The following is a 15,194-nucleotide window of genomic DNA, read 5'->3' on the forward strand; positions in this document are numbered from 1 at the left end:
ATATGCCACTCCAATGTACTTATTATACTCTTGTATTTTATAATACATATATCTTTTATAATAATACCATTTATAATAACATTATGACATTGCAAATCACATGATGTTTAAGAACGCAGTGCATGATCGAAGGGTGAGTTATAGTTAATGTAGTGTGGCTACTGAGTTCAATACATTGTGTATGGAGGTGCACAAGTAAAATTTGTAGGTGTTGCATAAATTATAAATTAAAGTTATACGTTTGGAATTTAGAATTCTTGTGTAGTTTAAGTTTGATATGTATCTAAAGAATAAATAAAGTTATAGGGGCATATGTATCAAGCCCTTTTCCCGTTCGCAAACGGGCCGATTCACAGAATCGTTCCGTTTGCGAACGGGAAAAGCCCTTTTGGGATGTATCATCCCAAAAGGGCATTGCAAATTAGAGAATCGCAAAATTGCGATTCTCTATTTTGTGATTACATTTAAGGAATCAGATATTGCGATTCCTTAAATGCGATTTAGAAGGCACCTAAGTTGTGCGAATTTGGCATAAGAAATCGCAAATTACCACCAACTGGCAGTTGGTGGTAATTTGCGAATTCTTTGAAAAATTACTTATTTGCTTTTTTCAAAGTGCCATGTGCCACACATACATGCTCTGAGGGCATGTATGTGCGCCACATATGCAAATATACATATTTCAGGGGTGCAACAGGGTGTCCTTTTGACACCCTGGCACCCTTGAAATTGCATTCTCAATTTGTGATTCTCTAATTGCGAATCGCAAATTGAGAATGTCTTCCCATTCATTCCTATGGGCCTCCTAGCCCATAGGAATGAATGAGAAGGTATTCCTTAATTGCGATTGGCAATTTACTAATCGCAATTAAGGAATGCCAATGAATCGCAAAAAAATGTGCGAATTTTTTATTACATTTCGTTTTGCAATTCTCAAATTGTAACTTTTATTTAGTTAGGGTTTGGTCTCTATAGAAAGAATGAATACAATTTTCTAACTATAACAAAGCTTTAACCTCTGTTATTTTCCTTAATATATGTCTAGAGAGAGAGAGAGGTGTTGGCTGTCTGAATTTGAGTTGATTTTGAAATGTGCCTGTGTGAGTGCTGTTGTGAGGCTAGAATGGTGGAACTAGCATCATTCTCCAAATTTGTAAGGGTGGCAAGCTAATAAAAAAAACTAAAGAAAAGATCCCTGCTTGACAACATGAAGACATTATTAGTAATGGGTAATCATCTACGCTAAGCAACCATGAACGTCTCATTAGCAAACCAACTAAACAATTTCCTGTTGTTGTTAAACCCCAACATTTCTGTGTGGAAATCTCGCTGCATGAAACTGTAGAATGCATAGAGATGGCCATGCAAAAAAGGTGGCAACTAAGGTGTTGGTAGCCTGAACATCCCCTTGGGTGAAGATGTGTACATATATGCAGGAACCGTCTGTTTGAAAGTACCTTTCATTGTAACTGCAAAATATTGCTAGTTGTATTTTGTTTGCACACAGGTATACTACTTAGTGTATTTGTGTGACAACTGTAGGATGTAGGTATTTATGTGACAGCCGTGTGAATGCATTATGTATTGGGTTGTGATGTTTGATGTGATTTTAGACCCAGTGGACTAGCTTTAAATGGATCAGTTGTTTGTATGGCATAAATTTGCACCCTAGTAACAGGATCATTATTTTTTTATTTTTTTATTTAAAACACTTGTATAGCGCGGCTGTCACCTTACAGGCATCCTGGCACTGAGATATCTCTGGGGGTGGGGGAAGCACGTGGGGAACAGCAATACAGTGGCCAGCAGGTTAATATTTAGGAAACAGCCAAGTCTTGACACTTTTCCTAAAGGGAAGGAGTTCTTTCGTTCGACGGATATCTAGGGGCATACTATTCCAGAGTTTAGCAGCCGCAACTTTGAAAGATCTGCCTCCTGTCCAAGCTTTTTTAAATCTCAGCACTTTTACAAGGCATGCCGTTGTAGAGCGAAGTGCTCTGGTTGGAGAGTACCAGTGAAACATGGCTTGCAGAGAGCTGGGCCCAAGTCCATGCAAGGCCTTGAAAACAAAACAGAGGGATTTAAAGGCCACTCGTTGTTTCAACAGGAGCCAGTGGAGTTCGGCCATCGCTGCTGTGGTAGAAGATCTCCTCGGCCAACCAAGGGCCAGTTTAGCAGCGGCAGATTGTACTCTTTGAAGTCTGCCCAACAGGAAGGCCGGAGACTCTAGTAGCAGCGCATTACAATAGTCAAGGCGACTTAGAATAGTGCACCTGACTATTAACGCTCGGGCCTGTAAGGGGAGTAGTGGCAGGATCTTACGTAGGGATCGAATGAGGGCCGAACAGGTGGACACTGTTTTCGCAACCTGGGCTTCCATGCTGAGTTTGTTGTTCATCATAACCCCCAGGTTGCGAACAGCAGCGACCGGCTGGGGTTTTTCTGAGGATTCTGGGGGCCAAAACTCCATCGAGAAAGGGCGAGGGATCCGTCTTCCGGCACAGAACAAGACCTCAGTTTTGGAGGCATTAAACTGCAGTGAGTTGTTGTGTAGCCAGCCAGCCGTGCCTCGCAGACAGTCAGGAAAGGATTCTAGAGGAATCGATTCCTCACCCTCCCAAGAGAGGATGAGTTGAGTGTTGTCTGCGTAGTTGATAGCCTTCAGCCGGTAAGATTTTATCAACGTGATCAATGGTTTGAGATAAACGTTAAATAAAATCGAGCCCTGAGGCACCCCATGAGATACCGGGGAGAAGACTGATTGGAACGGAGGAAGGGTTACAGCCTGCTTCCTATCCCGCAGGAAGGAACGAAACCAATGCAAGGCAGTAACACCCACCCCGGCTTCCCCCAGTCTCTCCAATAGAATCCCACGATTAACCGTGTTGAATGCAGCAGACAGGTCCAGCAGAATTGGAGCTACTGCCTGACCCCTGTCTGCACGCAATCGAAGGTCCTCCATAGCAGTGTGTAGGGCTGTTTCGGTGCCATGGGCTGGGCGGAAACCGAATTGTACTTCGTCCAGGAATTGATGCTGCTCCAAATGTTTGGAGAGACATGAGCTCACCCAACGCTCAGCGATTTTTGCAGGGAATGGTAGCAAGGAGATGGGTCTGTAATTCTGTAGGCACTCCGGATTTAGGGAGGGCTTTTTTAAAAGTGGCAAACAAGAGCCTGCTTCCAAGAAGCAGGAACTGTGCCACTGCACAGAGATTGATTACAGATCCTGCAGAGAGTAGGAAAGAGTTCCTCTCCGGAGGTCTTCCAGATTTTATGGGGGATAGGGTCTTTATGGGGGATATTTCTGATGGACATATCGGATATTCTGTCATAAGAAAACCATGCTCATACTGTCCAGTGTGTCCAGGAAATATGCTTGCCATATGATCCATATCCATTTATCAATAGGTCCTCCATCCACATATAAAATCTGCAGCCTACGTAACTGATGATTCCCGTTCATCTACATCCATCCTCATACTTCTCTGTAGGTTATCAATTGTGTTTACCTTTATGAAACTGTGTTGATCTGAATCTATTAATCCAATAACACCCTTATTCCTCAGCTCTTCCCGTCTCTATTCCTCCTTACACCAGTTGGACCTGGCATCCTTGCCATGGTCCCCCCCCCCCCCCAACTTTTTGCCTTCGATCCTCTTGTTTTTGCTGACTTCGGTTTTGCTGGCCTTAGTACGCAGTGCTAAACTGCTTCTGCTATCTCTCTAAAACATGGTAATATTGGTTTCCACACAATGGGCACATTTAATGTACTTGTAAGTCCTGGTAAAGTGGCAGTACTTGTACCCAGGGCCACTTATTGTGCCACCCACTTAATTAGCCTTTTAAACATGTCTTAGGCCTACCATTGCAGTCTGTGTGTGCAGTTTTAAATTACCAACTCGACCTGGCAAAATGTACCTTTTACCTGGGCCAAACCTTCCTTTTTATTACATATAGGTCACCCTTAGGGTAGGACCTACACAGCCAAGAGGGCAGGGTGCAGTGTATTTGAAATGTTGGATATGCACTTTTCAGCTTTACATGTCCTGGCAGCAGTGAAAAACTCACATTAGTTCCTCACTAGACTCTACATCGCCCATATGATAACATTGTATTATTGTATTATATTTAATAAGTGATTAATTTTAATTGGGACCAAGTAGGAACATTGAACTTGGTGTCTTAAAAAATTGTAATATAAAACCCTCTTCAATGGTAAAGTCAGAATTTAGGTAGGGGTAGCTGATAGATTACGCTCTGCCAGCACAGTTTGTGGAGTTTTGGCCAATCTGCATTCTGCTTTTACTGCAGAGTTCTGTCCAAACTCCACCAACTGCCACGTGGCAGAGTTTTTTCCATGAGCGGCTCACTAAAAGTAAGTTGGCAAGCATGAACAAGAATTGGAATCCCCAAGTGCCATTTTCGGGCACCTGGCAAGATTTTCTCAATGTGTGTAGTCGTGACCATTCATGGTTGGAAAGTTGTTGTCATTCCATTAGAAAAATCTACTTGAGCGGCAGCAAAGAAGCAGCACCCTCTGGCGTGCTGCATGGTGCTGTTGGCGCTGTTTGAAAAATCAAGTGCCGATTTCCGCCCGCTCTCGGAACGCCTCGGAATCTCGCAGAGTTTTCATGTAACTCCACACAATTACACAGAATGAAACTCCGTGAGTTCAGCCCACCCCTAATTTCGAGTCACAAATCTGAAATGCCACTTTTACCAAGTTGCCATTTTCTTGTCCTAGCCATTTGGTGACTGCAGCTGTATTGTGGGTCACATGACTATGTGTAGCTGTCAGTTGCTCTTTGTGTATTGCTCTGAGACAAATGGAGAATGGGTGTTGTCAATTAACAGTGGACCCACAGATCCAACTCTTCAGTACACATCTGGACCTGTGAAAGACTTAGAGGAAGGACTGCTGTGCTGCTCTGATGCAAGAAGGCCTGCAACTCTGCTGCCCTTCCCTGAAAAGGAATTGGACTACATCTTGAACCCAGGACCATCAGAGTGACTCTAAGGACTAGTTTACTGGCCTCCTGAGCCTCAGGCACAGAAAAGGCGCCAACTCTCTTGGGCCCTGCACCTGGACCCTGCCTGCTGTTGATTCTAACCCTAATGAGATGCCCCCAGTCCTGGACCCTTGGATGGCGCAAAGCCCTACAAAGCCTCGCTACACATCCACAAGCTTCATCGGAACCAATGGCAAGTGGCGCAGATCCAACAGAGCCTTGCTGCTCAGCTGCCAGCCTCAACAGAATCAACTCCAAGTGATGCAAAGCAACGCCAAGACTTTCCACCCAGCTGCCAACTTCATTGTAACCAATGCGACTTGATGTGAAGCCTCACAAAGCCTTCATGCACAGCTTCATTGGAACCAACACAGCGCAATGTAACCCGATGCAGCACCTCACATGATGGTCCTCGCAGTCCCTCAGAACTGACACTAGACAATACAAAGCCCCACTTGGTCCTTATATCTAGCCCGCACTCCATCGCAGTCGGCCTGAAATTGTAACTTTGTCCCGGTCTGGCACAAACAGATAAACACAGTTGGCACTTTATGCGTTTAAGCTCTATTTTTCCCAAATCTTTGAAAGTACATCTCTCCAGTTCTACTAATTGGATTTGTGTCATTGTGGTCTCAAATGATTTATTACATTTTACTCTATTTTTCTAAATTGGTGTGGGATTTTTCTTGTCATACTGCCAATTAAATATTGTTTGAAGTACTTTACACATTGCCTCTAAGTTAAATCTGACTGATTTTGGGCCAAGCTACCTGGGGGTTGAGCACAGGTAAATTTGGGGCTGCTTGTATTTCACCAGGACAAGAATTGTGGTTGCTGCTTGAGTGGAGTTTCACCCTCCTGAACCAGTAACCCACTTTCCTACAACTACCATTTCTCAAGCCGACCATCATTCTTTCATGACATTAATATTCATGCTGACCTAGCCCTTTTGGAACTCAAAAGTTCAAGTAATTGTTCTTAGAGAGTCATGTTACTCCCCTGATATGCTGCTTTCCTAATTCTCTCACATGAGTTCAGCTGCTTTTCTAATTCTCTCACACACTTCAGTTCCTCCTTCTCTTTCTGTAGTACTGCTCCTTTCACACCACATCCACAGCAGTTCTGTACCCCATCTGAAACAGCAGTTTCCTAAACCATATACTTTTGTGCATTCCAACTCCTGTAAACCCATCCTTCCACAAATGCCAGATGACACAGCTCTAGCATAGCCCAGCTAAAACCAAGGAAAAGGTAACAACAAATAATCTGCTGATTGTTGTATACAGTATACAGAAAGGTTACAGCAGTGGAACAGCAAAATGTGAGGCCATCTACACTGTGCGCTTTACCAGTCTATCGATGTTCATCATTTAGGCAGACTTATCTGGCAATACTGTTTCTTAGAATAGATAAGGAAAAATATCATCTGACAGAAATACTGTGCTCTATACATTGTTTGCAAAAATAGTGTTCCATTGGGTGTACATTTTCTATAACCGCTTCGCTGCAGAGCTCGTCATCAGCCACGGTAGTCGTGTGCGGATGACGAGCTGAGCTCGTCACGTAAAGCGGCTTTTCGCAAATTGTCGCAGACAGCGGGAAAAGCCGCCGCAGCGATGCGGATAATTAACTCCAATAGGGTAGTATTTTTATTAAAAAGTATGTACGACACAATATTTTGCGAGTTGGTATTTTGGCAATCAGTTTCTGTTACCATGCCATCTTGCAATGGATTAGCTACAGTTCATTCATATAGACCATTAAGGAGATGTTATCAGTTTAAGTTTCTGCCCAGAGACAGGCATATTGAATAAAAATGAAGTCTACACGTAGAGTAGCTCTTAAGACATCCATTCTATATAATTCTATCCATGTAATAAAGAGTTTAGAAAGATCACTGCTCCTTTGGATTGGTAGATTAGTTTCAATGTAGGAAAAGCAAAAAAAATAATGTGGTCTATTCCATTCCAAGGCTTGAACACCACATTGATGCACTGTTCAGACTGTTCAGACCAACGCATTATCTAAAGCCCGTTGTCAGCAAAGGATGAGGTTCAAAGCGGGAAAAGTGAACTCTCACCCAAACTTGTGTCAGAAATGGCGGTTTTAGATTTCCATTTTCTCCTGCATTTCTTAAAATATGTTTTTTTTTTAAACCTACCCAATTATCTCAGTGAGAGCACACCTACCCTTCGAAAGTTAATTAGAAACCATTGACTATAGGTTTGCATTGGACATACACTCTGTGCTGAAATAAAGACACATGTTTAGTTTTCTTTAGCATTATATATTCTGTGTCACTCCACTTTCCAATTATTAACATTGTTCAAGTGTTTGTTTTTCAACTCTACATCCAGACTTCCTTTTTACTTCCATCCCATATCATTAGCTGAGTGTTAGAAGGATCATTTTACCAGATGCTAAGCAGTTTACATTTGAAGTGTCAAGCCTCCCAAATACTTGGCGAAAGGCATATTCTAAGAAGATACACTTTCAAATACTAAACATCTTTAAGCACAATACAGCACCTCTACAAATAAAGGTGCACAGCAGCACAGAATTCTATTCCCCCATATGCCTACTCGTAGTGGTTACCACCAGGTTGCAACGCTCTATTGCCTATTACAAATGTAATGCCTGGATAGTAGACGTCCCTGTGAGTAATGCACAGGATTTAGAAACATATTTTTACTGTGTAAACAGCCAATGGATATTCAGAAAAATAACTTGAATTGGTACACAAATTTGTGGATGAATTTTATGTTACCATCTCTATTTTGCATTGTTTAAAGTTTCCTCAATGAACTACCAGGAAGGCAAGGCACTAGAATATAATTGTCATAATATCACCTAACATAAACAAATACATATTGTGTCGTAAAGACATTGTACAGACATATCTCCTCATTGGAAATACTAAATAGAAAACTCCCAATTGGGCTATATTTTAGCAAATGACATTTAGGAAACAATATTTATTTGAAACAGTATATATATATATATATCAGTTCTTACCCTGACAGTCAACCAAGAGGTGCCTTTATGCAAAAGATGCTTCCACAACTGTCTTCGAAGGGAAGTACTGGGGGCGTGTTTCAAGTAAGTGTAGAGATAATTGTTGAGAATTGTGGAGATATATAAATTAGACTTCTGCAATTTACCACTAGCAGAATCAGTCACTCAAATCAATTTTGTAATTAAAAAAAATACAGGTTTTGTTACTTGAGGAATTAGTTAGTTTGGATCACACGCAATGAGAATTCTTCAAGAAACAAAGGAAGGGTAGATTATAATATTAGCAGTTTTAGGTGTTTATCATCAATAAGAAATGCCAGACGAATACCTTTATCTTCAAATAATATAGTTATGCAAGCATTCTTTAAAAAAGCTAAAATAGTAATAATAACAGCAGAACATATTTACCTTACATTACAACAAGAAAAATGTCTTCATAGAAACACCATGGTACATAAATACCAGAGTGTATGTCTTTTTTTCCATTCAAAGAAAAACACGCGCCGATTACGATGTCGGTTGGTAAGCTTTCCGACTGCGGTCGGAGGTTTTCCGAATGACATGGTCGGTTTGCGGTCCGACCGCCTGCTTACGATGTCAGCAGTCAGAACGTAAACCAGCCGATTCGGTTCCGACTAGCTTTCAGAGTCTTCCGCCCAATCGGAACCGCACCATAATCCCCTATGGATGATGCTTCTGCCGTCCGGATTATGATCGTGGTTTCCCAAAGCCTTTCCGTGCTTGCCTTTCCGACAGGGAAAAGCTGTCAGACAGCGACTTTTGGGGCCCCGAGCAGAGCCCCCTTGCCTCTGTGGACTACGGTTAGTGGTTGAGGGGGTACCTAGGGAATCCCCCTGTAAAACCGTGCACTGTGTGTCACTGTCAAGCACAATGGGGTGCATGCCATAGGGTGTAGGGTTTACACAAATATGACACATTATTTCGCATGCCATTACTTCACATGCCATTACTACGTGGTTATTACTTAGCAATAACTATTACTACGCAAGCTTTTAGTTTGCATACCATTACATTGAAACTGTTAATGTATACTAAGTAAAAACTTGCCTAGTAATAAAAATGGTATGCTGAATAATGTGTCATATTAAAAAAGGACATTTAACCTCTTCTTTAAAAAGTTTAAAACACAACACTACAATAAATGACAAATGGTAATACACTACCCTACACATCTAAAAATGGAAAACACCACCAAAACACTCAAACACTACACTACCCTACACTACTGAAACACCATTAAACTACTCTAAACCCTAAATCACTACCCTCTGCACGAACATACATATTCCCCCTCAAGTCTCTACACTCATTCACTACCTTTAAACTAAAATCACTACTCCTCAAACACAAACCCTTCAAAATTAAACAGTCCCTCTTGCCTCTCTCTCCTGGGTGGGTGCCTGGAGCCCCTCCTTCGATTCTGTTGTCACCTGTTCTCCTTCCACCACGCCGTCTTTCTAGCCTCCTCACTGCAATTCCATGTGTGTGCCGTCATTGCTGCCAGCTCATCCATACTGTGACTCTCGTCAGCCATACACGCATTACCACGCTTGCGTTGTAACAGCGCATGCGAAGTAATAACATGCGTAGTAAAGGTTACGAGTTATTACAGCGCATGCGTTGTAATGCTTACGTAGTAATGATATGCGGTGTAATGACCGCATACAAATGGATGTTTACTTCTTTACACACACACACCCATTTCTCTGTAGGAGCCTGTAATACGGCCGGTTTATGGCCGTAACACAAGCTCCCACAGAGAAAAGTGAGTATGCAACAGGTAGTCGGAACTGCCGACCAGAAGTTGGTCAGTCCCGAGACCAAGGCAGTGTTGGTCGGAGACAACTCCAACCGACATTGTAATAAGCCACACAGTGTATACAATGCAGCCTCAAACTGTGAATACGTAACCATGTTTGATATACATTGTATTGGCGTTTGTGAAGTGCTTTTTTATGACTTTGATGGCTTTTGGGATGAATGAGTAAGTAGCTACATCTTTTGTATGCATGGTTGAAAAAGCATGCATTTTGGAGCAGTCTATGTTGGAAGAATTATGGTATCAGAAGTAAAGCACAGAGAGGTAATCTAAACATATTGCTGCAAATGTATTGCTATGCTTAAATATAGGGTGAAGCGCAGAGGTGGGTGAGGGTTAGAATTACATTCTCATGGAGTACCGATTTTATCTTACAAGATTTACCATCGTCTGGCGACTGGAAAAGCTATTTAAAAATACAATCCAATGAGTACCACTGAAACCACTGAAATATATCTATGGTGGGGCAGGTGGAGACAGTGCAACCCAAGGACATTGCTGCAACAATAAATTACTTTGAAAGAGACTTAAGTGATGTACCCCTTCATTTTATGGGTGATATTAGAAGTGTGGCTCAATGGTTAGCACGGCAGACCTTGATGCAGAGCTCTGGCCCGGGACCAGGGTTTGATTCCTGCCTTGGCTGGTCTCGGGCTCAAAATTTCCCTGGACCTGATAATTCTTGCCTCAGTGCCTATTCTAATCTTGGGTCCCACGCTGCAACTCTGGGCAATAGCTTGCTTAATCTCCACAACGGCCCCAACATCACTGGGATGCCTGGTTTCACCATGGGGGTGCCCAGGAGTGGACACTTCACAGGGAAAAACCAGGAAGGGTTCCTACAGCGGTATGAGTACAGAGTCTAGATGCCCTGGTGGTGAGTTGTGCGCTATATAAGTACCAAGTTATTATTATTTTTATTTTTATTATTAATATTATTATTATTATATTATAAGTGATGTCCTCAGTATTGCAACCAGTGATGGCATTGGGGATGTTGCAGGCCTTCATTATTGATGAAGTAAGCAGTGTTATGTTTCACTGGGTTTGTAGCCAATGCACTCTTGCATCCCTAGGAATGCTTAAGATGCATACCCATGCAGAAGTGAAACAAGGGCTTTCTGGATGACAGAATATAGCAGGAATGGTTTTGTGTCTCCAAAAGTACAATTTCCTGCATGGTTCTTTTTTATGCAGTTTTTAAATGTGCAATAGTCTTTCATGGTTTAAACTGCTACAGACAGAAGCTCCTAAGCTATTCATTGGCAGGCCCATCAGAATGCAGCCCCCTGATATGCAGTACTTCAAAGTTGCACGTAAAATCAAGATCAGTGCACTTTGAAAGGGTAGAGTGCAATAACTCGCATACATGCCGTCGAATTTTTAATTAATATAATTTTCTTGAACAGAAAGAAAACAACAAATAAGGTGAGACTAAAAAAATAGAGTGAAAGAGCCAGTAAGAGAGAAGGAGGACGCACAAGAAAAAAACGAGAGGAGAGTGAGAGAATGTATGTGAAGGGGAGAAATGAGAGAGAGGGGGAAAGAAAGCGAGAGTTCTTGAATTCATATATTCACGTTACCCTGATATCTTCCGGATCCAAGCTATGCTCACTCCATGCTGAATTAATACTGCTGTTCAGATAAGACCCAGATCGCCCCATGTCCAATTCGTCTTCATAAGCCTCTGTAGCAATATCGTCTCGTGGGTTATTGCTTGACTGTGAAAACTGAAAATGAAAGCCAGAACACAATTAACTTCTTTGGTAAAGCGATTGATAAAGATGCATGTAATTTAAAGTGTAAGGACAATGGATAATGTGTTTCTGGCAGCATCTCACAGTTACATATAATAACATTTCACTGAAACATAAATGACAATGAGGGTCATGCAAATCTTAGGTCTTTTGAAAAAAATTCTGGTTGTCTCTTAATTATGTTCAATAGATATGTATTAGCCTTACTTCAAGTTGCATTAAACAATATCTACGTACAAACTCCACAAACCACAATGTAATACCACTAGTTTCAAAACATCATATTTTTATCTTGTGGGAAAAGGAATCTGCTTTATTTCAATGATTTGTTACAGGACATTTTCTGGGACACAGATTAGTTTACCTAACATGACTTTGAGTTGTAGTTTTGTTTAATCGAAAACACTTTATCGGCGAGCTAATGAATTCTTGTAGCAGAAACTTAAACATAGACAACACCATTAGCAATGGAGGTATTGCTTTACTGCTCTGGTTTGTTGAGGTAAAGCCGTCTGCATTGAGGGGCACAATGCAATGCATGGTCTTTGTATTAAAAGGCTCGATCCTCATGGTTGGTCAGCAGTTTTGATTGGATGAAGCCTTGGCCCTAGGATGAATGCCCTCTCCTGCTTCTGACCACTGCTCTTGCTCGCCTGCATGTAATGGCAAGTAATCTAATGGCAAGAGCAGTGTCTTCTCCATAGTCAGCTGGCCATTTTGGACAGAGTGGCTGCTTACTTGTGCCTTTTTTAAGATGCTTATGATTGGATTTCCAAATGGTTGAAGCTGGGGCCAATGATATAAATTTGGACGTTCCTCTGGACTATTTTCCAGCGTCGGGATTTTCAGTGGAAGTATTGCCGCCAGCAGAACATTCTATATCACTTATACACTGCGTCCATTAAATTCCTTCGAGGCGCTAGACCCACTTTCATTGTAGCTTGTCTGCACTGCTGATAATTTGAAGCGATGTTGAAAAATGTGTCTTTGGCAGCATCATAAAGACCGGCTTTTACAACCATAGCCTAGATGGGGGGATTGGAGCAACCACCCCCTGGTAATACTCAGGTGCCAGTCACGAACAATGCTTGTCAGGTTCTAAGATTCATTTTCACAGACAAAGGAAAAAAAGATAAAAATGTTTTCCTATGCTCCACACCTTTCGTAAAAACGAATTTCTCATATATTCTAATATGATATCGATGAACGTGCAAAGCCAGTTAAAGGCAGCCCAAAATATGTATTTTCTATGATTACCTTAACTTCCGCATTCAATCAATACTAACTTCCTATTCTCAAAAAGGTACCTTGTGTGTTTGTTTAAAGATTATTAACTATACCTATTACAGTTGTGGATAGCGGAATAATACCTGACCTTTTCCTATGGTTCCGAAAAAAATTGCAATGCAAATGTCATTCATTAGCATTTAGTAAGTGGAAAAAGGAAAGGTGTGAGATTCAAAAGTATCAGGCACTGAAACACAAACCATTTAGTAATTAATTGCTTTAAGTTCATTGTTACATGTAATGCTGAATGCTGCTTTTATCTGCACAGAGCACTGTGCACGGTGCGGGTGATTAATCAAGAGTTAATGGAAGAAATATATCAACAAGAAGTTAGGTTAGAATCACCATTTGAACATTTGACTAATTGACAAGGGTAAGATGAAAGAATGTTGAAGCCTCGATAGTCCAAATTCTCTACTGTTTTAAAGCTTGCGGCGGCTGCTGTGAAACAAAAGGAGAGGTATGGGGGGAGGGCAGTGCGGGGGAGGAAAAAAAAATAACATGCCTGCCAGCCACCGCCTTGGTGCTCTTCGGCCCCTCTCCTCTCGACTCCCGGCAGTCCGTACACAGGCTTTCAGACTCACCTAGGCCAATCCAGATGCTGCTCTAATGCTGGCAATGCTATTACCCAGCATGAGAGAAGCACTGGGATCGTTCTGAGAGGGCTGGTTAGGCACTCCGTCAGTGCCTGGGAGCCTGTGCCTGTGTCTGTGCAGCACAGCTTGGGTGGAAAGAACTAAGGTGGTCATTAGGATGGTGCGTGGACTTTGCCCGCCCACCATCCCATCAGGAAATAGGACCGCCCGCCATAAGGGCGGGGGTCCCGTGGGGGCCATTAGGATGTGCCCGCTCCAGTGGTGGGCGCATGCTGCATTCCTGACATTGTGGTGGGCAGTAAATTCAGCACTCCCCGCCAGAATGCCAGGAAGGCATGTCATACACTTCCATGGACAATATGGCAGGCACCGCGCGGTGCCTGCCATGTTGTGCATGGAACTGCGGGGGGTACCATGTGCATCCCCCCAGAGTCCCTGGGGGCCCGCAACGGGCCCCTGCAAGCAATTCCCGCGTGCCTTTCCGTGGCAGCATTGCATGTTCCAGGCCACATCCAAATATGGCTGGCGGTGTCTAACAGACACCGCCACCATATTGAACTTGTCAACCGGGCGGAAAAGCAGCAGACAGTCTTTCCATCCCCTGTGGACACCCTCAGCCATAGTAATATGCCCTGGATAATTTGTAAACGATTGAGCAAGGTCTGGGGTAGTCCGATGTAGAGGGAGTTAGAAAAGTCTAAGCGCGCGAGTACTAATGCAATCACTACCTGTACAAGGGCTGAGTGAGATAGCAGATGAGAGATCTTCCTGATTTTGCGCAATTGGAAGAGGCTGGCAGAAATCACAGCCCCCACATGTCCTCCGAGCGAGAGGTCAGAGTCGATGACCACCCCTAGACTTTTCACTGAGAGGGAAGGGGTGGGGGGTGGGACCTAGTTCGCTCGGCCAGAAATGTGCTTCCCAATGAACGACGATGTTCCCAGGCAGCACCAATTCCGTTTTTCCTGGGTTGAGTTTTAACTGATTGAGGTTCATCCAGTGCTGGATATGGAGCATCACGATTGGAATTCAGCAGCGGCATTGGGGGAATCCAAGGGAAAAACAGTCTGAAGGTCATCTGCGTAGTTAAAGAGAGTTATGTTCCTGGTTTTTAGTGAGTGGATCAGAGGCCGAATATAGAGATTAAACAGTAGTGGGGATAGGGACGAGCCCTGCGGCACCCCACATGAGGTAGAAAGTTTAGGGGCCGTAAAGGTGCCAAGACGTACTGCTTGTGTTCTGCCTGTAAGAAATGACTTGATCCATTCAAATGCAGGGCCTTGAATGCCTGCTTGTTCGACACAGTGCAACAAGATGTTGTGGTCGACCATGTCGAACGCCGCCGACAGATCCAGGAGCACCAAGGCCTGAGGGACCCCCCTGTCTGCGTTTGCTCTCAATGTGTCCAGTACTGCTAGGATAACTGACTCGGTCGAGTGAGCTGGCCGAAAGCCAGCTTGGTTCGGCTCTAAGAACCCAGAGTTTTCGATGAATTTGGAGAGGCACCTTGCTGGATAAGCCTCCAAAATTTTTGTCAGATAGGGTAAGAGGGAGATAGGGCGGTAGTTGGAGAGGTTTGAGGGGTCTGCCCCAGGTTTCTTTAAAAGAGGGACTAGGGTTGCATCTTTGAGGGCGCTAGGTACTACGCCCTTACTGAGGGATTCGTTAAGGAAGGGTACGATACTTTGGC

General features: G+C 43.0%; 1 protein-coding gene across 1 annotated transcript in view; it reads right to left on the minus strand.

Moving 5' to 3' along the window:
* The window catches only part of GPR158 (G protein-coupled receptor 158), a 1,459,961-nt gene that overhangs the window by 40,396 nt on the left and 1,404,371 nt on the right, over positions 1-15,194 (minus strand). Inside the window, exon 10 of the mRNA XM_086939967.1 lies at positions 11,448-11,594. Coding sequence (XP_086796093.1) covers positions 11,448-11,594 — 147 coding nt within the window. The remainder of the gene's footprint in view (positions 1-11,447; positions 11,595-15,194) is intronic.

The sequence above is a fragment of the Lissotriton vulgaris genome, chromosome 10 (genome assembly GCF_964263255.1).
Source record: "Lissotriton vulgaris chromosome 10, aLisVul1.2, whole genome shotgun sequence".
NCBI lineage: Eukaryota > Metazoa > Chordata > Amphibia > Caudata > Salamandridae > Lissotriton > Lissotriton vulgaris.